General features: G+C 40.1%; 1 protein-coding gene across 1 annotated transcript; it reads left to right on the top strand.

The window, feature by feature from the left end:
* Window positions 1-6,272: 6,272 nt before the first annotated feature.
* On the top strand, window positions 6,273-20,353 carry LOC141631788 (uncharacterized). The gene is made up of 8 exons (XM_074444411.1): window positions 6,273-6,850; window positions 6,941-7,044; window positions 7,344-7,654; window positions 7,805-7,963; window positions 8,067-8,309; window positions 8,408-8,525; window positions 20,017-20,126; window positions 20,216-20,353. The coding sequence occupies exons 1-8, from the start codon at window positions 6,273-6,275 to the stop codon at window positions 20,351-20,353; spliced, it is 1,761 nt and encodes a 586-aa protein (XP_074300512.1).
* Window positions 20,354-26,655: the final 6,302 nt, after the last annotated feature.

The following is a 26,655-nucleotide window of genomic DNA, read 5'->3' as shown; positions in this document are numbered from 1 at the left end:
ATAGCCTAGTCGTGGCGAGAGCTACTATAGTATTCTTTTGAGTCAATTCTTTGACTAGAGACTGTTCGCCCAAGTTGGCACAATTTCTGAATGACTTTAAATTATGCTCTACGACTTTCATAAATGAGCTCAAATGGGCATCTTTTGGGTCATGATGAGCTGTGGCTAGACAAAGGGAATAGTGCGATAGGAATTGTCCACCTCCTTGTCAGGGTTATTAAAAAATATCAAAGCCACTCGAGGAGTAGTGAGCTGAAAATGCGTGGCCACGCTCGGAAGGTATCTACGGTAGATAATTCCGGTCAGACAGTTACTCTCCAGATCGAGGAAACTACTCTTGATATGATCACTTGCAAGAACGACCTGCAAGACACCTTGCATTGAGTGGGAGATTATAATAGGACAATAGAATTGGTGACGCACACTTGTCTCGGACAAGTGCGAGATTGTTGGAGTATGTGTCCTCAACAATAGTGCGATCACATTATTAAAACTCATGATAAGAATACGTAAAGGGATGATTCATTTATATAAGTCAATTGGTCAACATTAATTGGTAATGATCGGCTGACTAGAGTTTGACATTACTGTCGGTTGACGGTGGTGATCAGTTGATCCCTTAAGGTCACACGTAAAGGACGATTCCCTTAATAGATAAATTAATTAATTTTATATTGATACAGATTAATTAATTCCTTAAAATTGAACAATTTACATTTACGAGTGAGATAATATATCTTATTGTAATTCGATTAAATAAGATTCGTTTTAGTAATTAAAAGGTTATATTACTAAAAATTTGTTTATGAAACAATTAAGAGAGAATGGATAATTATAATTACAAAGGATTTTAGATTATATTAACATAACCCATTTTATATACTTGTAATTATGAATTACTAGTTAATTTGTCAAGTGTAACTTATTTATTTAAGTAATGATATTTAAGTTGTTAAATATGCATTAAATTGTATAAATAACATGGTAGGTGTCTAACGACATACCATATTTCACAATGTGTGACATAAGACAATTGGCAAAAATAAAATGGAAATCCATTTTATGTAATAGACCGTTTTTTATGGGTGGTTAGTGGGAGATTATGTTTTGTTATTTTATTTTAAATAGAACATAATCATAATCCTACTTGATTAGCCTTTACCCTATTAGACTTTGATAAGAGAAAAAGGAAAAGTGAGAAGGCCATGCATTGGCTCCTTTGGAGCATGCTACCCGGCCACTCCCTCCATTATGAGGACTTCTCATTTTTATTTTTTTCTTTAGTCTTTCTATAATATTCTCTATATTCTCTCTAAAGGAAAAACTCTCTAAAAAATAAGTTTTAGAATAAAATTGTTCTAGATCTAATACTCTTATAAGTTTACTAAGGTAGTAACATTGATAATAATAGATTATATTTTAAGGTTAACTACTAAGATAATCTAGTTAATTAATTAATAGTTTTAAGGGGTAGTCTTGGTGCAATTGAAAGGAGGTTCTTACACTATTGAGACTAAGGGGATCATCCATTTACTTTGAGCTCAAGAACAAGTATAGAAAGGTGTTGTTACTTGTGCCCTAATCCAATTTCCGCAATGTAAGGAGCATTCTTCTCAATCTTTGATTTATTAATGTTATGCATGTACTAGATCAACATCTAATTAAAATAGTAATTTAGATATATAATTAAAGAGTTTAATTAGAGGGTTATTGAATCCTTTCATGAAGTGTATCCTAAATGACGGATTCAACACCCCTTATATAGGAGGTACATTGACTTCAGTGTTGAACTTAAACCGGGGACGGGACCTATATCTAAGGCTCCATACCGTACGGGACCAAAGGAATTGGAGGAATTAAAGAAACAGCTGAACGAGTTGTTGGATAAGGGATACATTCGACCTAGTGTATCGCTTTGAGGTGAGCAGTTCTTTTTGTGAAAGAGAAGGACGGTAGAATGAGGTTGTGCATCGATTACAAAGAGCTAAACCATGCTACCGTGAAGCACAGGTATCCTTTGCCAAGGATTGATGATCTTTTTAACCAGTTGAGTAGAGCTGTGGTGTTCTCCAAGATTGATATGTGGTCGGGTTAACACCAATTGAGGATTGTAGATGAGGATATTCCTAAGACAGGTTTTCGATCGCGGTATGGTCACTATGAGTATGTAGTGATGCCTTTTGGGTTGACATGCACCTGCGGTGTTCATGGGTCTTATGAACAGAATTCTCAGCCCGTTTCTGGATAGGTTTGTGGTGGTTTTCATTGATGATATCTTGGTCTATTCTAAGACTATGGAAGAACACGAGGTTGGTACTGCAGACCTTTCAAAATAATCAGTTATATGCTAAGTTATCCAAGTGTGAGTTCTGGTTGGAATTGGTGGCTTTTCTGGGTCATGTGATTTCAAAAGATGTTGTATTGGTGGATCCTAATAAGATCGAGGCGGTGTCAAGCTAGGAAGAACCGAAGAATGTTGCTGAGATCGGGAGTTTCTTGGGTTTAGCGGGCTACTACAAGAGGTTCGTGAATGATTTCTGTAAGATCGCTAGACCTATGACAGCTTTGATGAGGAAAGAGACCAGATTTTGTTGGGATGAGAGTTGTGTGACGGAGTTCCTAACATTAAAGGAGCGTTTGACTAAAGCTCCCATTCTAGCTTTACCTGACGGTAGTGAGAACTTTGAGGTTTATACTGATGCTTTGAAGAATGGGTTGGGTTATGTTTTGATGCAGAATGGGAAGGTCTGTAATACCTTAGGTATTTGAGCTGTTGGGTACTCTATCGAGTAGGACTTAATCTGTCGAGTAAATTGTTTACGGATTCTGGAGTACATTGTGATTTCAATGTACTCGATCGAGCAGGGGCAACTCGATCGAGTAGGAGTTACTCGATCGAGTACGTTAGATACTCGATCAAGTAGCTCGGGTTTTACGGATTTTTCGGCCGGGTTTGATAGTAAACGTGGAGAGGTATTTAAAGTTTTAATCGATAGTCTTTGTCACTTATACCTTTATTGTCTAAAGTTTTCACAAGAAAACTCTACGACGTTCAATTCTCTCCTCTTTTTGCTATCAAATCAAGGCTAGGGTTGTCGGATTTCTGAGATCATTATACCCTTGTGTTCGTCATCGTTTGGGTAAGTCACTTGTATAAATTTTTATGTCAGTACAGTAGATTGGTCTAAGCCCTAATTTGGATATTTTGGGGGATTTTTGGTATAATCGTTGTTGTGGATTCTAATTGTATGCATTATTGTTATAGGACGCGATTTCGTAGAGGAGGCTTTTTGATCTGCTGTTATTGTTGTTAGTGATTCCATTTCAGGTAGGGTTTTCGCTACTCAGTTACTGTATAATTGATTTAAGTTAATGTGATGGATGAATTACATGGTTATCATTGTGGTAATAATTGTATTTCTTGGTAATAAGCATGATTTTCAGTATTGTGTTTTGGTTATAATTCTATGTGGTTCGCGAGGTGCCGCCTCGGCTGAGTGGAGTCATTTTCGGGATTGGCTTCATGCTCTTGATTTGCCCCTTCTCATTCCCGTCACAAGGGGGATGTGCACATTAATGGACATGGGTTATTCGCTCTACGGTTTTGAGCGGGGCTTAGGTGGCAAGGCTGTGGTCCCCACTGGCAGAGTGGAATACCTAATGCGATGGGTATTCTGGCAGGGCTGCACACTTTAGTGTGTAGTCAGGTGATTGGTGCTTGTGTAATTGGATGTTGTTGTATTGCTTATTTTGATTATTCAGTAACTGACCCCGTTTAAATGTTTTGAAAACTATGGGGATCCATTCGGGGAAGGTGAGCAGTTAATTAGTAGGTATTTCTATGGAGTATGCGCGGGATCTAGCTGGGGATAGAGTCATCACTAGTCCAGTCTTTTAGTCTTCTGCTGATAGTATATGACGGTTTTATTTCAGTATTGGATTCCAGTTTGAGACGATTGTATTTTATATTTCCAGTGCTGGTTTAAGTTGTACGCATATTTATCTTTTAAACTTGAAGTATGTTTCTTTATGGTCTCCTTTGATTAGTATACCTCGGGTAACTGAGATGGTAGCATTTCTATGTGCTAGGGTGGCCTTGGTAAGGCACCTTTGTGTATGAGGGTGTTACAAAGTGGTATCAGAGCGATGATTTTGGAAACTGTAACCAGTGAACCTAATGAATGTAGAGAGTCAATTAAAATGAACCCGGATAGGAGTTTTTAGGAGCTAATGCAAAGGCTTGGAAGACGTCCTAAAGTCGCGATCTTTCCCTTGTATCGTTGAACCGGTCACTATGGGGTGTCATGGGAGCGCTACTTGTTATTGTTGTTATGAAATGTATGCATTGGATGAAGCGTGTAGTTGAAGTGGATGACTTGGTTCGAAAAGGTAAAGTATTTGTTTGCATAAGAATATGAATTTCATGTTAAGAGTATGTTTAAGTAATGGATGGTGAATTTTATAATGTTTAGTTATATTAGTAACATGTGAATAGGAGAATGTGATGTTGTATATACATATATGTTGAATGATATGCACTAAACGTTATAGTAGGTAAAGATGCAGGTAGTGTAATTCGTGAGCATGACTCGTCCAAGTAGGGGGGACTCGATTGAGTAGGGTGGACTCGATCGAGTAGGCATGACTCGATCGAGTGGGTAATTTACGTGATGGGCAGTAGCTACTAGAGTCGAGTTACTCGACCGAGTAAGGGGAGTACTCGATCGAGTGTCGTGTACTCGACCGAGTACGTTTTGGTACTCGACCGATTAGGTTTTATGTCAGTTCTGGACAGCTTCTGGAGTTGGGGTACTCGACCGAGTGAGTAGGTTACTCGATTGAGTGACTCCTACTCGATCGAGTATGTGTAAGTACTTGATCGAGTATGTCTTTGTGCAAATCATAATTTCTTTGAGCCGTAGGCTATGTGCTTACGTTTATCTCCCTTTTTATAGCTCAAAGATATGCCGCCAAAGAGATCAGCCGCGTATGTTAAGGCTCAAGAGATGAGCATTGAGGGTATCGCCAAAATGCTTGAGCACCAAGCTGCGCTCAATGAGACCCTCAAGAGGAAGAGGAAAGATACAGAGACTAGGGTAGATTTCTCCAAGATGAGTACTACCATATCTCTTTTCAACCCCACTGCCTTAGTGGGAACATACGTGCCGATTCTGCTCGACAACTGGCATCGTGAGATGGAGAATATCCTTGGGGTGGTGCATTTTCCAGAGGAGTTTAAGGTAAAATAGGTTCCGTTCTACCTAAGGGACTCAGCCGGAGAGTGGTGGGATAAGGTTAAAGATAATCCTTTGGACATCTATCTGAGGTAGGGTAAGACCGCAATCCCGTGGTCCGAGTTCAAAAGAGCTATGAGAAATGAGTTTGTTCCAAAGCATGTTCGCAGCAAGATGCGGGATGAGTTTGATTCTTTTAAGATGACTGGGGACTTGACCATGACAGAGTACTACCATAAGTTCAATGAGAAGTCGAGGTATGCTGAGGATATGGGACTAAATTCGGTGAACTTAGAACTTCGATTTGAGAAAGGGCTAAGTTACCAGATCATGCAAAAACTATCGGCGGGGACTCTTACCGATGTGAAGGAGGTCTACGGGAGAGCTGGACGGGCTAAAAGGTTGGTCGAAATGGCCAAGGAAACTAGGGAGAAGAGCTCGGAGAAGAGGAAGGCTGAGAGTGATGGCGGTAATAAATCTGGTTACAAGCGTGGTAACCACAATCAGTCGAAGGCTTATTCTTCTGGGTTGGGATTCAGTGGAGGATCTTCTTTTGGCCGTGGTGGTCGCAGTGGTAGCGGCAACTAGAGTATCGCATATTTTAACTGTGGCAGTGTTGGCCACAAGAGGTATGAGTGTACTAGTGCTGCTAGGAGAGGCTTTCAGAGACAGTCTCAGGGTAACTTTTCTGAAGGACCGACGTAGAGTTATGCAAGTAATCGGCCAATTGGGTCGTGGAACAACCAAGGTGCATAGAGCAATAATAATGGTGGTTTCAACCACAATGGGGGTAGTTCCTATCAGCGTTCGGTGGTTAATGCCAATCAGGCATCAACTACCAAGTCTACTGCATCAGCTAGTACGGTGAAAGGAGGAGGCCAGAAGAACAGTGGTAAACTTTTCATGATGGATAAGCAGGCTGCGAAGGATGATGCGCAAGTGATCACCGGTACATTTCTTGTTAACAACGTTCCTAATTCTTTTTGATTTGATTCCGAGGCGTCACACTCTTTTGTATCGTCAAGTCATGCTAAGTCTATGGGTTCGGGGAAGTTTGTGTATGTAAAAGATGAAGTTTTTATACCGCCTGGGGAGTCAGTGTCGTGTGGGAAATTGGATAAAGGGGTATCAATGGTTATTGGACAAGCTGATCTTCCAGTTAACTTATTTCAGTTTCCTATGGATGGTTTTGAGATGATATTCGGGATGGTCTGGTTGGGGATGTATAAAGCTAGAATATACTGTCACCAAAAGAAAGTATCTTTGAGAGGTCCTAAGCGTGTTAGAGTGTCTTATCGTAGGTTTGTTTACAAACACAAAGTCAATGTGATTGAAACAGTGACATTGACGTCTTACTTGAGGAAGGGGTGTCCTATGATACTTTGCCATATGAAAGATACTTGCATGGTAGAGCTGACAGCAGCTAAGATACTAGTGGTAAGAGAATTTCAAGATGTTTTCCCGGATGAGATACCGGGATTATCGCTGCAGAGTGATATCAATTTCAGAGTGAAGTTAAAGTTAGGGACGGGACCGATCTCTAAGGCCCAGTATCGTATGGGTCCTAAGGAGTTGGAGGAGTTAAAGAAACAGTTGAATGAATTGCTAGACAAGGGGTACATTAGACCTAGTGTATCGCCTTAGGGTGCGCCAGTTCTGTTTGTGAAGAAGAAGGATGGGAGTTTAAGGCTGTGTATCGACTACAGGGAGCTGAACTATGTTATAGTGAAGAATAAGTATCCTTTACCGAGGATAAATGATCTTTTTGACCATTTCAGTGGAGCTGGTGTTTTTTCGAAGATTAGTCTGGGTACCATCAGTTGAGGATTCGGGATGAAGACATACCAAAGACAGCTTTTCGTTCGCGGTATGGTCACTATGAATATGTGGTGATACCGTTTGGGTTGACTAATGCGCCATCGGTGTTTATGGATCTGATAAACCGGGTTTTTAGCTAGTAGTTGGATCAGTTCGTGGTGGTGTTTATAAACGACATCTTAGTCTATTCCAAGACTAAGGAGGAGCACGAGGAGCACTTACGATTGGTGTTGCAAACTCTACGCGACAACCAATTGTATGCCAAGTTGTCTAAATGTGAATTATGGTTAGAGAATGTGGCTTTTGTGGGCCATATCATTTCTAAAGAGGGTGTAGCTGTTGATCCTAGCAAGATTGAGGCGGTGTCTAATTGGGAGGCTCCGAAGAATATAGCTGAGATCAAAAGTTTCTTGGGTTTGGCAGGATACTATCGCAGGTTCGTGAAGGACTTTTCAAAGTTCGCCAGACCTATGACAACTTTGATGAGGAAAGAGAACAGGTTTCGCTGGGATGAAAGTTATGAGACGGTGTTCCAAACACTAAAGGAGCGTTTGACTACAGCTCAAGTCTTGGCTTTACCTGAGGGGAGTGAGAATTTTGAGGTGTATACGGATGCTTCGAAGAATGGGTTGGGCTGTGTGTTGATGCAAAGCGGGAAAGTTTTTGCCTATTCTTCTAGGCAGCTGAAGTCTTATGAGGAGAATTATCCGACGCATGATCTATAGTTGGGTGCAGTTGTTTTTGTTTTAAAGATTTGGAGATACTATCTATATGGGGCGACCTTTAAGGTGTTTTCTGATCACAGGAGTTTGAAGTACATCTATACTCAGAAGGAGTTGCATATGCGACATAGGAGGTGGAGGGAGCTCATTGGTGACTATGACATGGATATTATCTACCATGAAGGGAAGGTGAATGTTGTGGCAGATGCGTTGAGTAGGAAGAGTGTAAATTCCCTATGCATAGCTATGTCACTGATGAAGTTGAAAGTTGAAGTGACCAAGATGGGGATAGGATTCTAGGGGAGATTTGACAGTTGAACCAGGGCTTTATGTTGATATTCGGAGGAAACATGCTCTTGATCCTAAGATTCAAGAGTGGAGGGCTGGAATAGAGAAGGGGATGGTGTCTCGGTACTCTATTCATTGTGATGGGAGTGTCCAGTTTGACGGGAGATGGTGTGTACCTAAGGATGAGGAGATGAAGAAGATAATCATGACCGAGGCTCATTGTACTCCATATTCAGTTCATATCCAGGTGGTGACAAGCTTTATAAAGACATCAAGAAGATGTTTTGGTGGCCTGGGATGAAGAGGGAGACAACTGAATTTGTGGCTTGATGTTTGACTTGTCAGAGAGTCAAAGGGGAGCAGCGAAGACCGCAAGGTAAGATTCAGTCCCTTGAGATACCTGAGTGTAAGTGGGAATCTCTCTATATGGATTTCATTATGGGATTACCGAGAACTCAACAAGGTAATAATATGATTTGGGTGATCGTTGATCGATTGACCAAGTCAGCTCATTTTATTCCCATGAAAGATACGTAGAGTAAGGTTCAGTTGGCGAATGGCTACAAGAAGAATGTGGTAAGATTACATGGGGTGCTGAAGGACATTGTGTCTGATCGAGATGCGAGATTGATTTCTCGGTTTTGGCAAGAGTTGCAGGAATTGATGGGGACTACATTGAAGATGTGTACCGCATTTCATCCTACGACAGATGGGCAGACGGAGAGAAAAATTAAGACTTTGGAGGACATGTTAAGGGCCTGCGTGATGGAATTCTGTGGTAGTTGGGAAGATAGATTAGATCTGATTAAATTTTCTTACAATAACAACTGCCATACGAGTATTGGGATGGCTCCTTTTGAGGCATTTTATGGGAGGAGGTGTAGGAGTCCGATTTGTTGGGATGATAGCGCAGAGGCAGCGGTTTTAGGACTACAAATGGTGCAAGATATGGTTGAGAAAGTGGGGTTTATTCAACAAAAGATGAAAGCGGCCCAAGATCGACAAAAGAGTTATGCGGATTTGCATCGTCGGGACATTAAGTTCCTAGTTTGGGATAAGGTTCTTTCGAAGGTGTCACCTATGCATGGAGTGATGCGATTTGGTAAGAAAGGGAAGCTAAGTCGAAATTTATTGGCCGATTTTGGACCGTGTTGGCGAGGTTGCTTATCGGTTAGCCTTGCCACCAGTTTTGGATCGAGTACACAATGTGTTTCATGTGTCTCAACTCAGGAGGTACGTGAGTGACTCTTCTAATGTGCTAGAAGTTGAGGACATTGAGTTGGATGAATCCTTGTCTTATATTGAAGTGCCAAAAGAGATTCTAGATCACAAGGTTCGCAAGACAAGGAATGGGGAGACCGTATTGCTAAAGGTGTTGTGGTCCAATCACAACGTCGAGGAAGCAACTTCGGAGGCGGAAGAAGCTATGAAGGAGCGATATCCGTTCCTTTTTTATCAGGTATGTGTGGTTACGAGGAAGTAACCAGGTTTCTTTAAGGGGTGTAGGAGATGATCGCATAAGCTTTTGGTGCGATCTTTCGTCAGTTTTGGTCAAGTTTAGGGTATGTTTTGGGTTGTTAAGTTGTGTTTTAAGTTTTGTCTTGAGTTGTAGTTAGGTTGTTACGTTATAGTTGAGTATAGTGAGTTTTGTTTTTAGTATGGGTTTGAACTTCGGGGACAAAGTTCAGTTTTAAGGAGGGAAGACTGTAATACCTCAGGTATTTGAGCTGTTGGGTACTCTATCGAGTAGGACTTACTCTATCGAGTAAGTTATTTACGGATTCTGGAGTACATTCTGCTTTGAATGTACTCGATCGAGTGGGGGCAACTCTATCAAGTAGGAGACACTCGATCGAGTACGTTAGTTACTCGATCGAGTAGCTCGGGTTTTACGGACTTTTCGGCCGGGTTTGATAGTAAACGTGGAAAGGTATTTAAAGTTTTAATCGATAGTCTTTATCACTTTTACCTTTATTTTCTAAACTTTTCACAAGAAAACTCTACAATGTTCAATTCTCTCCTCTTTTTGCTATCAAATCAAGGCTAGGGTTTTCGGATTTCTGAGATCATTATACCCTTGTGATCGTCATCGTTTGGGTAAGTCACTTGTGTAATTTTTATGTCAGTACAGTAGATTGGTCTAAACCCTAATTTGGATAGTTTGGGGTGTTTTTGGTGTAGTCGTTGTTGTGGATTGTAATTGTATGCATTATTGTTATATGAGTTTATTTCATAGAGGAGGCTTTTTTATCTGCTGCTATTGTTGTTGGTGATTCCATTTCAGGTAGGGTTTCCCTACTCGGTTACTGTATAATTGATTTAAGTTAATGTGTGTAGATACCCAGTATCTGTCGAGTCTCCAACAAACATCCGATGATTATCGGACTACAACGTGCTTAGGAATCACAGCGTTTAATCGACAATTTTGTATAACTATACGTCGGAAAACTTAAAAACGATTTCGAAAACAAAACATTTCAAATCATTTTAAAAGTACCTGGAGTGTTTAATGCACGAAGACAGGGTCGCAATGACACTGACTAGAGTCAAAACCGACACCGGACCAAAAACAGTCTCAAAAATTCAAATCCCGACTCTAATAACGAGTCAAACCGAGTCAAACACAAAAAACAAACTTCTCAAAACTTCCATGTTAAGTATTCTCAGAATACTTGAATGGCCAAGTACAAATCATGTCATCCAAAATATAGGATAGAACAAATCATGATTTCAATTGTGTGGTAGTGACAAGATAGCTCGAAGACCCGCGAAATGGCTCGCGCCTCTTCGAGTAGCCCATGCGGCCACGTCGCTCAAAACGCACACAACCACCCCAATTTCCTATAAATACCCCTCAAATGCCACTATTTGAAGGTACCGTCATGTATTTTCGACCTACCGATCGAAAATACACAAGCCTTACACATTGTTTGGTACCGTCATCATGCACTAAATCACTTGACCGACCATCTCGACCAACTACACCATCACTAAACTTAACAAAACACTCTTTTACATTGCTAAAACGGTTTTCAAACCGAGTGTTCCGACCAAACAAGTTGATACACTTTTGTCGATTTCTTGTCTCAAGCCTAGCATGTAAGTATGAGGGTGTAAAAATCCTCTTCTTTCATGTTTTTCATCTTTTTTATGACTATAACATGCTAAAACATGCATAATATGATTCAAATATAGGTTAGATGAGCCAAAACCTAATTTTGGTCGGAGACAGGAGTTGCTTGTATAGCAGGAGGGCTCGTGCCTCAACCCCTTCCCAGGCTTTAATCCAGCCGTGTTTGATCTCATCTTTTCCTTTTTATTTCATTTCTTATTTGTAATCGGTTTTTACCATTTCAAATATCTCAAATCATTTTCATGATAAACTTTTAACCATAAAATATTTTCACCCATGGTTCCTAATACCATGACGGTTTTATCCGTGTTTTGGTGATAATATTTGGTTAATCACATTTTAAAAGGTATTTTAAAACCTTTTATTTCATTTCTTTATATTTCAAAACAAACACATTAGTCATAAATGCAAAGTCATCCTTTGTTCCATATGCCATGTCAGTCTTAAACCCGAGTACGATGATAAAACTTGACCAATTACAAACAAATGAACTTGAAACAATTAGTTCATAATCATTTTTCAAAACTATTCATGTCAAGCTTGCAAAACGGAACCCGACATCGAATATAATCAATACAATGGTGATTATTCAAGTCCCGTTCCTCATATTAACACAAAAGCGGTCTAAACGACCTTTTCAAACCAATATGGGTTCAAACACTCTCTTTTCAAACCATTTTACAAACATTTTAACAGTCAGAAGACGTCCCTTGGACAATCTGCTGACTCGCGCCTAAACAAGCCAACCATTTTCCAATTTTCGAACCAGGACAGGCCTGTTTGCATCGCCTAACGGCTCGCGCCTCAATAGGCTGCCTGATGCATACCCTGCTTACTTTCAAACACTTGTCTAGGATAATCTCGACTTCGGTTAACCCGAATACAGGACGGATCAGATGACAAATCTGCCCCTTTTACATCGTATTTGCAAAACGCCTTACTAAGACAAATGTATCACGTTATACACCATAAACCTAACTCGGTAAATGGATGTTTAATTTCCGTCTTGCAGGCAAATCAACATTAAATCCAACTTGACATCAATTACTTGATATTTGGATAAACAACCGACATAGAAAGCTCACATGTTAGGTTCAAACTTGTGGATGCGCATTCATGCATTTACCCGTTTTATCAACTTTTGCATTTAACCAACCAAGATCGATCAGTAGAGGCCGCTACTGCGGGCGGGATTGGGTGTCCGATTAAAGGGCTTCCCAATACGTACCTTCACCTCTTAATCAGAAACTATGGATAGTGGACGACCTTATCCAGGGTGTACGAGAGTCATTCTAGAGATAGGATGCTAAAGAGGGACGACTCCTTATCTTTAATACCTATCTCAAACACCGCTTTTTTGACTTGGTTGACCTAGGTATAAAGTGGATTCGAACGGGTTCCAAGCATCCCAAAAATGCTTGGTGGCGACTCCGAACATCTCTTGCATTGTTTCGACACCCTCGCCGAGACGAAACCGACCGATCTAAAATGATCAGGTCGAAAGAATTTTTACGCCGCCAAGCGTGGCTTTCAAAAGACTGCTATACGTCCACAGATTAGCCTGGCGTGTAGCTGGCAATTGTCCACAGATTGGCGACTCCACTGGGGATAACTAGGACACTTGTGTGTTCGTGATCCCTAGATGGTGAGACTAGAACGAGGTCTTGGTTGAAATGCATTAATTGATATTACGGTCATAAGTCAGGTTCCTTGTAAGGGCCCACAACCTAACCTTTATCGACCAATTGGATTGTCTCGTCGGCGTGAGTTTTCTCATCCCCGCGTTTCGAATCCTGATTGAGTCAAGCATACCGTTGATGTTACACTTTTTTGTTTCGTCAAAGAACTTTCATTTCCTTTGAGCATGAGGCTAGGGCATCCTCCTTACACATTTTGTTTGGATTTGTATCCCTCTCAAAAATCGGGGTTTGATAGCTTGGTGTGTAACCCACCCTTTTAAGCCAAAACCCGTGTCAGCATTACGCATAATATAATGAAACTGCGAGTGCTTATGTGTTATGTGATCATAAGTCCTTCCGTGTCATTTCAAACTTTCAAAAACAACTTTTGCGCCGTTATAAGAGACATTTCAAACCTCGGTCTTTCGCTGACCGTCGCATTTCAAAAACACGCCTTTTTAGGCCGTCGTAATGACGATTTTCAAAACCTGGTTTTCTACAACCATTTCAAAAAACACGCCTTTTTAGGCCATCGTAATGACGATTTTCAAACCCGGTTTTCTACAACCATTTCAAAAAGCACGCCTTTCTAGGCCGTCGTAATGACGATTTTCAAACTTGGTTTTTTACAACCATTTCAAAACACCTTTTTACGCCGTTATAATCACCGCGTCAAGACATGGATTTTAACCCGTCTCGCACCGACACGATGGCTCTTTCAAAACCCGAAAAGGTACACACCCCTTCTCGAGGCTTTTCAAATCCCGAGGACCATACACCATCCCCGAGACCTTTTCAAACCTTTCAAAACCCGATTTTCAAATCATACAATTTTGAATTTCAAAAAGCGTCTTCGGGAACAACACATTGTTTTCAGAGCCGCCTCAACTCGAACTCAAACCGTCTTTTGAAAATAAACTTAAGACAACTTTTCAACTAATTGATTTTTGAAGATCCCTATTCTTCGCGAGCCGTCCATAAAGCGATAAACAAATCTTTTTGAAAATCTCTATTTTCAAAAACTTCAGTCCACCATTCCAATTCCGCCTCGTGTCTATCGAGTCGAAGCAAGCGTACTTATGGGTTTTTACTTATGAGTCATCTCACCTCGAGACTCATTCAATGGCGTCACGCCACTACGTTGGACGCGAGTCAAAATCCGGCCAACACTGTCACATCATAAATCGAGTCAGCATCGAGGCACCACACACGGTTGCCCTCGTCTTGTTGAGTTTGAAGTGTCTTTCCGTCTTTTGTGTTGTCTGCATTTAGTCGTTAAACCATGTCGGATTAGGATATAACGTGAGCCATTTTTCTGCCTTAGAGCCATAACCCCGTCTTTAGCTTCGTCCAACAACAATGATGACAACATAGATCTCACTGCTCAGCTAGCCAGCCTACGCACCGCTCTTAAGGTCACCCTAGACCGTGTCGACACCTTGAAAAACAAGGAAATCGGAGAACACAATACTCTGCCTTTGACTGAAACCGAGAAAAGGCTCAAGCTCTTGGAATAACAACTCCTAGCCCGTGGTAAAAACATCCACCTTGAGAACAATCGAAGATTCGAGCCCGTTGGGGATCAACTACCCGACAAATTTACCTTGACTGATGTAGCCAAGTTTAAGGGAGTGGAGGACCTGCTCAACCACATTCGACCCTTCAAGGATTACATGTCCATCAAGGGGGTCAAACAAGAACTTTTCACTCGGAACTTCCCGTCATCCCTAGACCCGATTCCCCGCCAATGGTACTATTCCCTCGACCCCAAGAACCTTACCACTTGGGAGGAAGTAACCGTCGAATTTGCTAAACAGTATGCCGATAACGTCGAAATCAAAGCCAACACCCACACTCTTGAGGTCCTGACCCAGAATGATAAGGAAGGGTTCACAGAATTCCTAACCCGTTGGAGGAGGGTAAACACTCAATTGGTCAGTAATCCGAGTGAATCAACTCTGGTGGAGAAATTTGTCAACAACCTCCGCCCAATTTATGCCAACCTGCTGAGATATCAAAATATCAAAACATTCCAGGACCTAAAAATCCTCGGGACCGCATTGAAGATGATCTCCGCAAGGGTGTCCTAGCCAAAACCACCGGCATAGGCTATCAGGAATCTACATCAACTGGATCTCGCCCCTATGGTCAAATGAACAAAATCGATGAGGTCAACCACCTAGAACCAACCACAAATTAAACTGAACGTCCTCAAAGGGTATTCACAAAATTGGGAATAACCTATGCCAGTGCCTTATAAAGACTCATGGACCAAGGGAAACTACAGCCAATTGGGTCCACTCTAGACCCGTCCGAGGCAAAGAAAACCCGTTTCTGGAATCCCAATGCCTATTGCCAATACCACCAGGTTAAAGGTCATGACACGAAGTCCTGCTTTAAACTGAAGCACGCCATTCAAGATATGATCGAGAAGGGAGAACTAACTTTACCTCCACTCACCAAACCAAATAATAAAACGAACCCCTTGGGAATACATGTCATCTATGATGACGAGCCAACCTTGGATTGCTCACACCTCATCCTACCTATTGAAGACGAGGTGAATGCCTTGGAAAAGGATTCCCCGGACGAGATATTCGTATTCAGCGCCGTAACCATGCTCACCATGTTTCAACAGGTTGAAGAAGCCGTAGCCAGTCTCTCAGAAAGGATTACCTGACTTGGGGACTCCTACCACCAGTTGATTTTCAACCCACCAACACCAACACCGCATCCGAAAGAGGGTCCTCCAAGCACCCAAAACTACCCTCACCAGAAAGGATTGCTCACGCGACCATTCTGGCATGCACCCCACAATAATCAACCCCACAAAAACTACCTCCACAAAAACATCCCCTACAAAAACTATCCATCGAGGAATACCCCTCCAAGGTACCCTCGCGATCCCGAAAATAACGGTATCTGGAGAGATGACACGGAAGATGTCTACATGGTTCTGGGAAAGGGCAAACAAGAAAAAGATATCGGTCATCTTACCCGCTCCGGATACCCCTACCAAAATCCGAACAATAAAACTGTCGTTCCAACAACGAATGACCAAGTTGGCCCAGACGTGGACACTCAACCCAAGGTTCCCGCAACTACAAAAGGCAAAGGCCGAAATTTCATTTTGGCGACTGATCGCTACATCCTTCGAACATCGGCGGACTTTGCTACAAGCCTTGGGAAAGTTGACAGTTCCCTCTACCTCCTCTCCTGAAGAAGTGGTAGCACACATGACAAGGGATGTCCCCGACCAAAGCAACCCCGTCATCTTCTCTGACGAAGATATCCTTCCGTTCGGAGCCAACCATAACCTGACCCTATACATCACTGATACCCGTCGTTTAGTACCAAAAATAAATACCTAAAACAACTAACAAAAGCTAGCGGAAGTAGGGTCGATCTCCACAGGGATGCTATTATATCGATCTGATAATCTAAGTCCGTCAGGTAACAATTGGGTGTTTTGAATTGATTTCTAATCTAAAAAGGAGATTAAAGCAAGAGAAAAGAGCAATGAAATAATGAGAATTAAAGATGTGATCAAATAAAGAGAAGTATGCTAGGAAGTCGGTTCACCATGGCAGTTAATCAACTCAGTCATAAATAGTTCAGATGATCTAATGTGAGAAAGGTAAGGAAAAGGTCCTTTCGGTCCGCTATCCACCCTAGAATACAACTAACTTAACTTTCATCCTCATTAATGTAGTCTACTATTCATAACAGGTCTGTTCATTCCAATCTTTCAATCTACATCTGAATTTAACAAATTTAACTAGTTTTGAAGCGTGCACTCAACTAAACGATTACAATTATATTGTAATAAAACAGTTCTGACAATTCAATCATCTAACCTATTCACAACATCGATAACTCACTACCATGGCTCCTCTAATCCTAACATAAAGGGATTTAGCTACTCATAATATTGATGGAATAAACAACAACGATATATGAATTAGCAAGAGACATAATATAAGAATAATAAAGATGAATCATAAACTAATAATAACAACAATCAAACAGAAATTAAGAACAAAGATTAAGATAAAGCAAAGAGGAATTAAATTAAGAGTAAGAGTAAAGAGAGATTACAAGCTTGAGATCCGGAAATTAAGAGCAAATGTAACGTGAAAGGAGAAAGTAATAGTCTGCTTTAGAGTAATTAGGGACTGATTAAGGAGTAAAAGTTCATGCTTAAACCTAATTATATCTTCCCTTATATAGGGAAGATATTTATTAAATGAACTAAAGTACTAATTAAGATAATCACAGAATAAAATCCCGTGTAAATCAGCAAACCTCTCGATCTAGGCATTTCATTCCACTCAATCGAGCAGGTCTTCAGCCAATCCTCTCGATCGAACAAGAAGCACATTCGATCTAGGACCTTCAAATCAACCTATTTCGATCGAGCTTAGCAGGGACTCGATCGACCATCTTGGACCACCAATACCACTCGATCGAATAGATAGACTAGGCAAAGTCTCCGATCGAGTGCTCGGCACTGAAACAGCTCATGTTCTTTACTTGTTTACCTTCCAAGACTCCTTCACGCTTCCTGAGGCACAACAATTCGGCTCTAAATCCTCCATCTCCATAAATGCATGCTAAGAGGAATGAATAAGGCACGATTTTACTACTTTCAGGTCCGTTCCTGCAAATGAGGCAAACGAAACCAAAGTAGCCTATTCGGGGCATTTTGCAATACAAAAATATAAAAATGACGTGGAAATGCGTGTAAAAAGAGGCCAAGAGGACTTTATAAATTGCACGTATCAAATCTCCCCAAACCGAACCTTTACTCGTCCTCGAGTAAACTAAATGCAAACTAATGGAACGGAAACGAAAACTTAGAGCTAGCTATAACTTGTCCACTTAAACCGTTTAATGCAAACAAAACTAACATTTATATCTACAATAGTCAAGCGTAAACAAGTTGTATGATGTCTATAAATAAGCTGAACTGTCGACCTTGCAAGACCTTTAAAACTGGACTCTCACGGGTCACTCTTCTCTCATGAAGCTAAGGGTACGCACATGAGTGTAAGAGAGAAGAAAAGTAGACGCACCTTAACTATGACCCACATAAACATGCTTGCAGCTAAAATGATAGACAATTCTAATCACCATACATACATTCCAACCAAACAATGTCTGTCACAGCCGAGGGCTTTCAAAAATTATGGGAAAGTGAGGCTATGGGTAAGAATAGGCAAAACAAATATGGGATTGTGAGGCAATAGTCAAGCTAGCTACCTAATGATACCATACGAACCAACATCCAATTCTCAATAAATTAGACAATTAATCACAAGTGCCCTTCATTTGGCACAAAAACTCACTAACCGAAACAACAACTCCTCAAAAGATATAAGTAAAGCATAGGAGTGAGACAGTCACAAACAAACTCTTTTTTTTTCTTTTCTTTTTTTCACACGGTCCTTTCTTTTTTTTTTTCTTATCTTTCACGTATTTTTCTTTTCTCATTTTCCCGTCCACATTTCTTTCAATTCAACTCTTTTCAATTCTTGTTTTTTTTCAATTTCAACACATCTTCATTCCTTTTTTTTTCTACCAACTCCAAACAATACAATACGAACCAAAGTTGATCAACAAAATATGTACCGCAAAACACACTAAACTAGCTTGACATGCAGGCTTAATTTGGTTGTAGTTAAGGGTAAAAAAGGCTAAGTTTGGCTAATGTGGAGCTAAAAGGGTGAAAATGAAAGAAAGGAAAAATTGCAAGCGCCTCCCTGCATGTGACACCGACCACAAACCCGAATGTATGTATGCAAAAAGCAATTGAATTTCATAAAAGTGCAAATTAATGAACATGTTATGCAAGGAGTATACTACCCTTAATTCCTACATGAACTGGTCATAAATGACACCAGTTGCCAATTTTATCAGGTCAAGTCTATATGTTCAGCTGTATTTCCATCATTAACTCGTAGATTATGCACATGACATAGTTAATAAGAGTCAATTTGATGCAAGGCTTAAGCGAAATGACAAATTATAGTGCAATATCATCACTGAAATCTACCGTTCCGACACGACCTAAATGCAGAAATAAACGTGAAATATTTTTGAATTTTATGATTTTTTTTATTTATGATTTTTTTTTTATTTTTGATGTTTTTTTTTTGAAAATAAAGAACAATGCAAGAAAAAATGCAGTAAACGTGAATGCAAAACAAATGCAAATGCAGACTCAAAGGATGATATACCCTCCCCACACCAAAACGGGCAACGCCCTCGTTGTCCTCCAGCATACACCAGCAGAATATATGGGGAATGGGAAGAATACAACCAATAAATGAATGAAAGAAATAAATTAAAAGAGATGAAAAATAAATAAAAGCAGAAATACTTACATTAAATACGAACTTTCCCAAACCAGCCAGAAAACTGGGGAAGTGAGTAGACCAGTAGCTACTCGTCAGCCTCCTGCTCGTCAACCACCGTGTAGTCGGGGTCATGCTCTTGCTCCCGTCCCCTCCTCTCGTCTGCTCTAGCTCGCTCCTCCTGCTCAGCTGTCTGCCTCGCACTCCGACTGTGGGTACCCTTTCACCGGGTACCGGTAGAACGAAGGGTGTGGCCAGCCGTCTGGAATAGGACGCCCTCTCATCATGTGGTACTAATATGGAGGGAACAAGGTAAGTGCCTGGTCCCGGTCTATACGAGCCACTCTCCTTCACATCTCAAGAAACATAGCATCACGACGCCCTTGGTCCATGACCTGAGGTGCCTCAAGGGGAGGAGGAGCAACAAAATTAGCCGGCAGATCCGACTGAGTAACATAAGGAGTAGGGATAGGGGTCGGCGTGGGCGTGGGCGTGGGCGTGGACGTGGAAGTCTGCCCAGTCTGGGTCGGTGTAGACCCCTCTCCGGTCTCAGGTCTCTTCCGCTTCTTAGAAGCGGAAGGAGCAAGTGTAAGGAGATAGGAAGGTAAAGGTGGAGGCAACCTACCCGACACAGTGGTCAAAGGTGAAAGACAGGGTAGGTCGGGAAAAGGTAAGGTCACGGACTTGGAACCACTAATCTTCCAAGTCCGTTGGTCCTTAGCTAACCAAAACATGGCCAACATGGCCTGAATATCTATAGCTATGTTCCTATCTACATGTGCCAAGCCGCGGGGGAAGTCAATGAAGAGGCTACGGGCAATGTGGGTCGCCAACCCACCACAAGAAATTGTGCCCTTCCTTTTCTGCCCGACAACGTTAAAATGCTGAGCTATCAGGTAAGCAATGTTAAGAACAAAGGGGCCAACACTATCAATGTTCAAGTAGCCCGCTAAGATAGACAGCTCAACGTTGTTAACGTTGTTAGGCTCGTGGCGCCCAAAGATCGTCTCTCCTAAGAGACGGAGGTAGTAACGAGCTGGGGGAAGGTGAACGTGAGCCACCTTCCTTGAGTCAAAGGGAGTATGTGCAAGAGTGGGCCAAAGTAAAGCAAGGAGCATCCTAGGAGGCTCTGAGGGACCGTCACTAGTCAAACCTAACCTCCTCCCAAACTCAGCTAAGGTCCAAGTGAAGGTCTGGCTAAACAGTCGAAATGAAATACAAGAACTCCCTTGGCCTGTCTTATAAGCGGTGGGTGAAAAAGTGAAGGAGCTAAAGAATTCTAAAGTTACTTGTTTATATGTTAACTCCTTCATAGAGATCAAACCTGCCATCCCAGTTCTGTTTAATAACTCAGCCACGGGTTCAAAAATCCCCAATTTATCTAATGAAGAACGACACAAGAAACGTGTAGAGGTATTGTAACAATCCATCAAATGCATGAAACGGAGACGATGAAGAGGGTTAATAAATCGTACCTATGGATACTCAGGTAGAGAATCCAAATAATCATAGGCCACGGACCTTGCGGCGGAACGTGCAACAACAGTAGAACCCCCTCCCTTTCCCCCTCGTGAAGCTGAGGCAACGGCAGCAGCGAGAGCGGCAACGGCGAGCCCGAGAGCACGGATAGACGACGGTCTCTGGACAAGGACAGACAACGTAACTGTGATGGACGGTGTCGACACAGTAGGGATCGACACCGTGACAGAGACAAAAGCAGTAGTAACAGTAGTAGTGACAGGGTACAGTAGCAACAAATGTAACAGTGAAAGCGGGACTAACAGCGGGGGTAATGACGGTGGCAGCAGCAGGGACCACCGTCTCAGAGGTAGACGGAGCAGTAGTAGAACTAGAAGCAGACATAGAACTACTATCCATCCTAACAGTCAAGGTAAGTCCTTAATCAGAAAACAATCCAAACAACATCGAATTTTCCCCCAAATTCCCAATTTGAAACCCTAATTCGAAATTAGAAGCATAAAAACGGAATTAAACAACAAAGAATAGGGGAATGAACTTACTTGATAAATTACCCACAAAGAATCAGCAATTAAACCAACAAGGAAAGCACAAATTAATCGAAAATTGTCGATTTTTTCAAACCCAAAACCCTCAGAAAACCGTAATTAACACGAAATTTCAAGGGGAAAATAAGGGGCAATGGTCGGAATGATTGCAAGGATTGACTTTTGGGTAATTAATTTGGTAAAAAAAAGGAAGAAAAATGGAGATTTTGAGGTTGGGAATGGGAATGGGGGTTTTTTGCGATAAAGGGGAAGAACACAATGCAACAATGAAAATAGAATCAGGGAAAGAAACTACCCCTCGAGTATTATCAATGCTTTTTACTCGATCGAGTGATTTAAATCAGCTCGATCGAATGCTTTCTTCACCATTTTGCTCGATCGAAAGCTTCTGATTTGATCGATCGAAAGCTTCATCCTTCCCCTTGGATTTTACTCGATCGAAAACAGCAGATTGTTCGATCGAGGCTTTTAGCTTCTCATTTCTTCTCGATCGAGTACATGACAACTCGATCGAGGAACCCTCAAAAAGGACATTTCGATCGAGTACTCTTGTTTACTCGATCAAAGGCTTAACTTGGGCATTCTGCTCGATCGAGTACAAAAAGTACTCGACCGAGGCCTTTTACTTTGGCACGCATGCCAAGGCATCATATCTTTCCCAAACCTGCATAAAAACACAGAAAAATACTTCCCGAAAATACCAAATTCATAATACGCAGTCTATATTTGGTCTTACGCTATTTAAAACTAACTACGCTAATATCTAAAAAGCAAATAAAGTGTCTAGCAAAGAAATCAAATTACAAAAGTTTTTACAACGGGACATTTCCCGTTTATCTTCCGAAACACTTCAACAGCCCAAAAGAGGGCTTCTGACTGGAGGAGGTCCCTTCAGCATCGTGGACCGTCCTCTTTGATCTCAATGAATTTGAACTGGTTGAAGAAGAATACTTCGCGTCCACATACGCCTTCACTTTCTTCTTTCCTTTGTCTTTCTTGGCATCTTCCTTGGCGGTGAGCTGTAATTTCCTTGTACCTTCATCATCGGGATCTCCAATGTCCATTCCATCTATACTTGCAATAACAGAAACGAAATAATGGTCCTCCATATCGCTCTTAGTCCGAGGCGAAGGTATTAAAATCGCAGCACACGACTCAATATTATTCATTGAAAGGTCTGTGTCAGGGTCTATAGTGAAGGAAAAGTAGATCTATATACTTACATATTCATATATGTTTTAATTTAATTTTTCATAAAATTAATGATTGATCTTATGCATGCAAACATTAAAACAAAATAAGGAAGAAACATTATTCTTACATTGTATTTTCGGTTTATGGGCACAAGAGAGATCACCTTTCTCTCTTGTTCTTGTGCTTTCCTTTAATGGAAGAACTAAGATCCAAGTGTAGGATCTCTCCCAAAGCTTAATACCCAAGGCTTACTCTTAATTAAAATTAATATTATAAGAACTAGTACAATATTAATCTTGTAGAAAATGACCCAAAAATATTATATAACACTTAATATTTTCGGTTTATGGGAGAGGAAGAAGGAAGCTTATTATCTCTCTAGAATTCTTATTTTAGATGAGTGAAAAGTATGAATGAATAATACAATAACATTATTGTATATTAGGTAAAATTAAGAGGAAAAACCAAGTGGGTTTCCTCTCTCAAAACCGGTTGGACTAAGGGGGTGGAGGGAGCCAATGCATGCACTTGTTTATCTTCACAAGGTAAACTAGGGTTGCATGGCTACTTAGGCAAGTAATCATTATGTTTACCACTAATAATATAAACACAATATTTAGCTTAAAACTCCTCCCATTTTCGGCACATTTGATAATATGGGATCCATTTTATTTTTGTCAATTTGTCTTATGTCACATGTCATATGTCACATAAATTTGTTATGTATTTTTAACATATTAAAAATCAACGTATTAGTAAAAATACGTCATATACAAAAATCGACTTAGTAATTCATAATTACTTGTACCAAAATATTTTACCAATTATAAATCACAATAAATTGTATTTATAATAATTCATTCAAATTCAATTGTTACCTTAAACAATTATTTCATCCGAGTAATGATACGATTCAATTACTCAGACCGTATCTCATTTAATCACATTTCAATGAAATACGTAAATATAACTTCCAAAATCGTCCGTCAATTTTCAAGTAATTTAATTAACTCGTAACGTTATACGATTAATTAAATGGTCAATTAAGAGTGTTGCCCTATAGGTATGACCTAGGGGATCAACTGATCACCACCGTCGCACGACAGTAATGTCAAACTCTAGTCAGCCAATCATTACCGATATATGTTGATCAGTTGACAGTAAAATATTACTTCCCAATTGTATTCTTTATAATGATATTTAAACATGTGATCATTATGATCAACAGTCGTGATCGCATTATTGTCGGAGGACACATATTCCAACAATCTCCCACTTGTCCTCGACAAGTGTGCGTCACCAATTCTCTTGTCCTATTACTATCTCCCACTCAATGCAAGGTGTCTTTCAGGTCGTACTTGCAAGTGATCATATCGAGAGTGGTTTCCTCGATCTGGAGAATAACTGATTGACCGGATTTATCTATCATAGATACTTTCCGAGCGTGGCCACGCATTTCCAGTTCATTACTCCTCGAGTGGCCCTGAGATATTGTTATAACCCTGACAAGAGGTGGGCAATTCCCATCGCACTCATTCCCTTCGACTAGCCACAGCCATCATAACCCAAAATATGCCCATTTGACCCCATTTACGAAGGTCGTAGTAACACAAATCAAAGTTAATCTGAAACTGTGCCATCTTAGGTGAACAGTCTTTAGTCAAAAGAATCGACTCATTCGAATACTATAGTAGCTCTCGCCACGACCAGGCTATATAAATTTGCCAGAACTCTATAAGCGGTCATTAGGCCCGACAAAATGTTCCTAACAGTCTGCCTATGTGATCGACTAGTCATTTCACATAACTCTATGGCACATGAACTTGTCATCAATCGCATCACACTCTAGTCACTTCGAGACGTCACCTCATGTAAGTAACTATGGGCAAATACAATGTTAATCCATGTTCACTTTAACGGGGTTCAATTGTCTCCACAACCCGTTTGGATATAACAATTGTACAAGGTGAGTTAATAATAACTCAAACGACAAATGTCGACATCACACTCGGGTAGTCAATATCATATTACAACCTTGTGATGTATATCGTAAGTGTAAACACTTATTGATTGCAATAGAATTTTAACATGCCATGTGTCCATGTGTTCAAACTTCTTACACTTGCATTTTCCTTTACATTCATGTTCTCTCTCATAGCATGAACCTTACCCAGTACACATCAAGGTACCCGACCTCGGTTTTGGTTCTTTATCTTGAAAGAACTTTCTTATCGATTATCACATAACGAATGAATTTGTGGTGAATGATATAACTTGTACTGATCAAGTACTCCATCCACACACAATGCACTAGGTACATGTTTTGCAGAGTCTTGCAACAATTTGCCAAGACGATTGGCCTAGCACTTCTCACAAGTCCTAGCATAGTTAGGAAAGATTAGTTTTGAGTAACTTCTTATTCAACTAAGTATCTTTCTAAAGCTTCTTATTTCTCTTTCTAGGCTTGAAAGATTTAGGATTCTCATAAATCCTTACATGTGCTCGGATTTTCATTAATATGCGTAACCTCTTGACACATATAAGAGCATTCTGACAAACACCGAAATCGCTCATCGGATTCTACTCGAGAATTCATGACGTTTCTATTGTGGCTTACCAATGAATCATCATGCTCTTATGCATATAATTCACTATTGGACATGTGCATGATTATTCTAATGGCGGAAACATTAGTTACTTTTAATCATGACATCAACTATATTTAGGTTCAAGGAACGACCATGACAGCTAATGGCAATTCCATTTCATTTAGATGAATAACCTATGTTTCTGTTGATTCGATGTGTATCTCCCAATACTTATCCAACATCCCTTGATGTAATTGGATTCATCATAGTCCATTTTCATCCAGAATTGAAAACTCAAATGCTTCTTTATGAAAGAAGGTATTAGCTCGTCATTCTTCAATGAGTGATGAGTTGTAAACATTCAAAGGATGATAGCTCCCACTAAATTCCATGTCTTCACATGATAATTTCCTAACTCCCACTCAATTCCACATATTTCGAAATTGACTTCTCAATCGAAACTTTTCAAGAATTGAAATATAAATTGCATTGCCAAGTTATTAAGATAAAACCATATATGTTCCCATCATATCCCTTCAAAATACCTATTTCGAAGAGGTCTCATTTTAACCTTACGGAAAGAGATTTTAAATCTCTAACACACTCATGTCATAATGATGTGTGGCAATGTCATTTATTAAATATAAGTAATATCTAATACACATCCTTCAAAATATCCCTTTCGGAAGGAGGTTTAACCATTTCATAATGAGGTTAAGCAATGACATTTGCATGGTTAAAACTTGGCCATTGAAGATATCGGTATATCAATCTTTGCAACTCGATCATAACTAGTATGTTACTATGATTCATTTAGGCTCTTAAGTAAATCTCAAGGTTTCAAACTATTGGTCAAAATTTATCATATAGAACTTAGTCAAAAACTTGTTAAGACTTTATATTAGTCATTTTTCTTCCAAAACTTTCTTTTGGTCTCCTCGTGTAGTTATCTTGAGAATTTACTCTTATGATTACTTCACTTTGTCTCTTTAGTCATATAGAACTAACTTGAGACCATAGATCTCATCTATTTGGTATACTATGTAAATAGATATACCTTCATTCAAATCATTCTCTCTTGCGTAGATCTTCATTTACACAAGTACACAATTTTATCTTGTCTCGTATGTTGTGTCCTCATTTTTCTCCCACTCTATCTTTAGAATAAATACACTATAGATTGAAAGATAGCATATGAGACACAAATAATGATGTTGAAGTATAAGGAGAACTATCTCATAGATAGACTAATAGTTATAGATTTCATATGTGTACTTGGTGATTGACATTCCTTTAAGAGAGTTCATAGACTCAAAATCGCTTTATAAATGATCATACACAAGCCTCAAGCATGTGGACATATAATGAAACCCGTCATTATATTTGTCTATTAGATCACTTAAAGTTATATGTTTCTAAGAACAAGCATTTAAACATGAATTTTAGAACAAAAGGATAAAATGATAAAACGGGTGACTTGGGTTGCAAACCAAGTCACCATTATCCAAAATACAACCCATTATCCAAAATACCTTTCCATGTCGAACACGGAAACTTAAGGTTCTAAAATCCAAAACATAATTTTAAATAAGACAATGAAAATCAAAGCTCCATGA

Source organism: Silene latifolia, chromosome Y (genome assembly GCF_048544455.1).
Source record: "Silene latifolia isolate original U9 population chromosome Y, ASM4854445v1, whole genome shotgun sequence".
Classification (NCBI taxonomy): domain Eukaryota; kingdom Viridiplantae; phylum Streptophyta; class Magnoliopsida; order Caryophyllales; family Caryophyllaceae; genus Silene; species Silene latifolia.
Note: the sequence above shows the minus strand (reverse complement) of the source record. Positions and strands in the feature narration are given on the sequence as shown.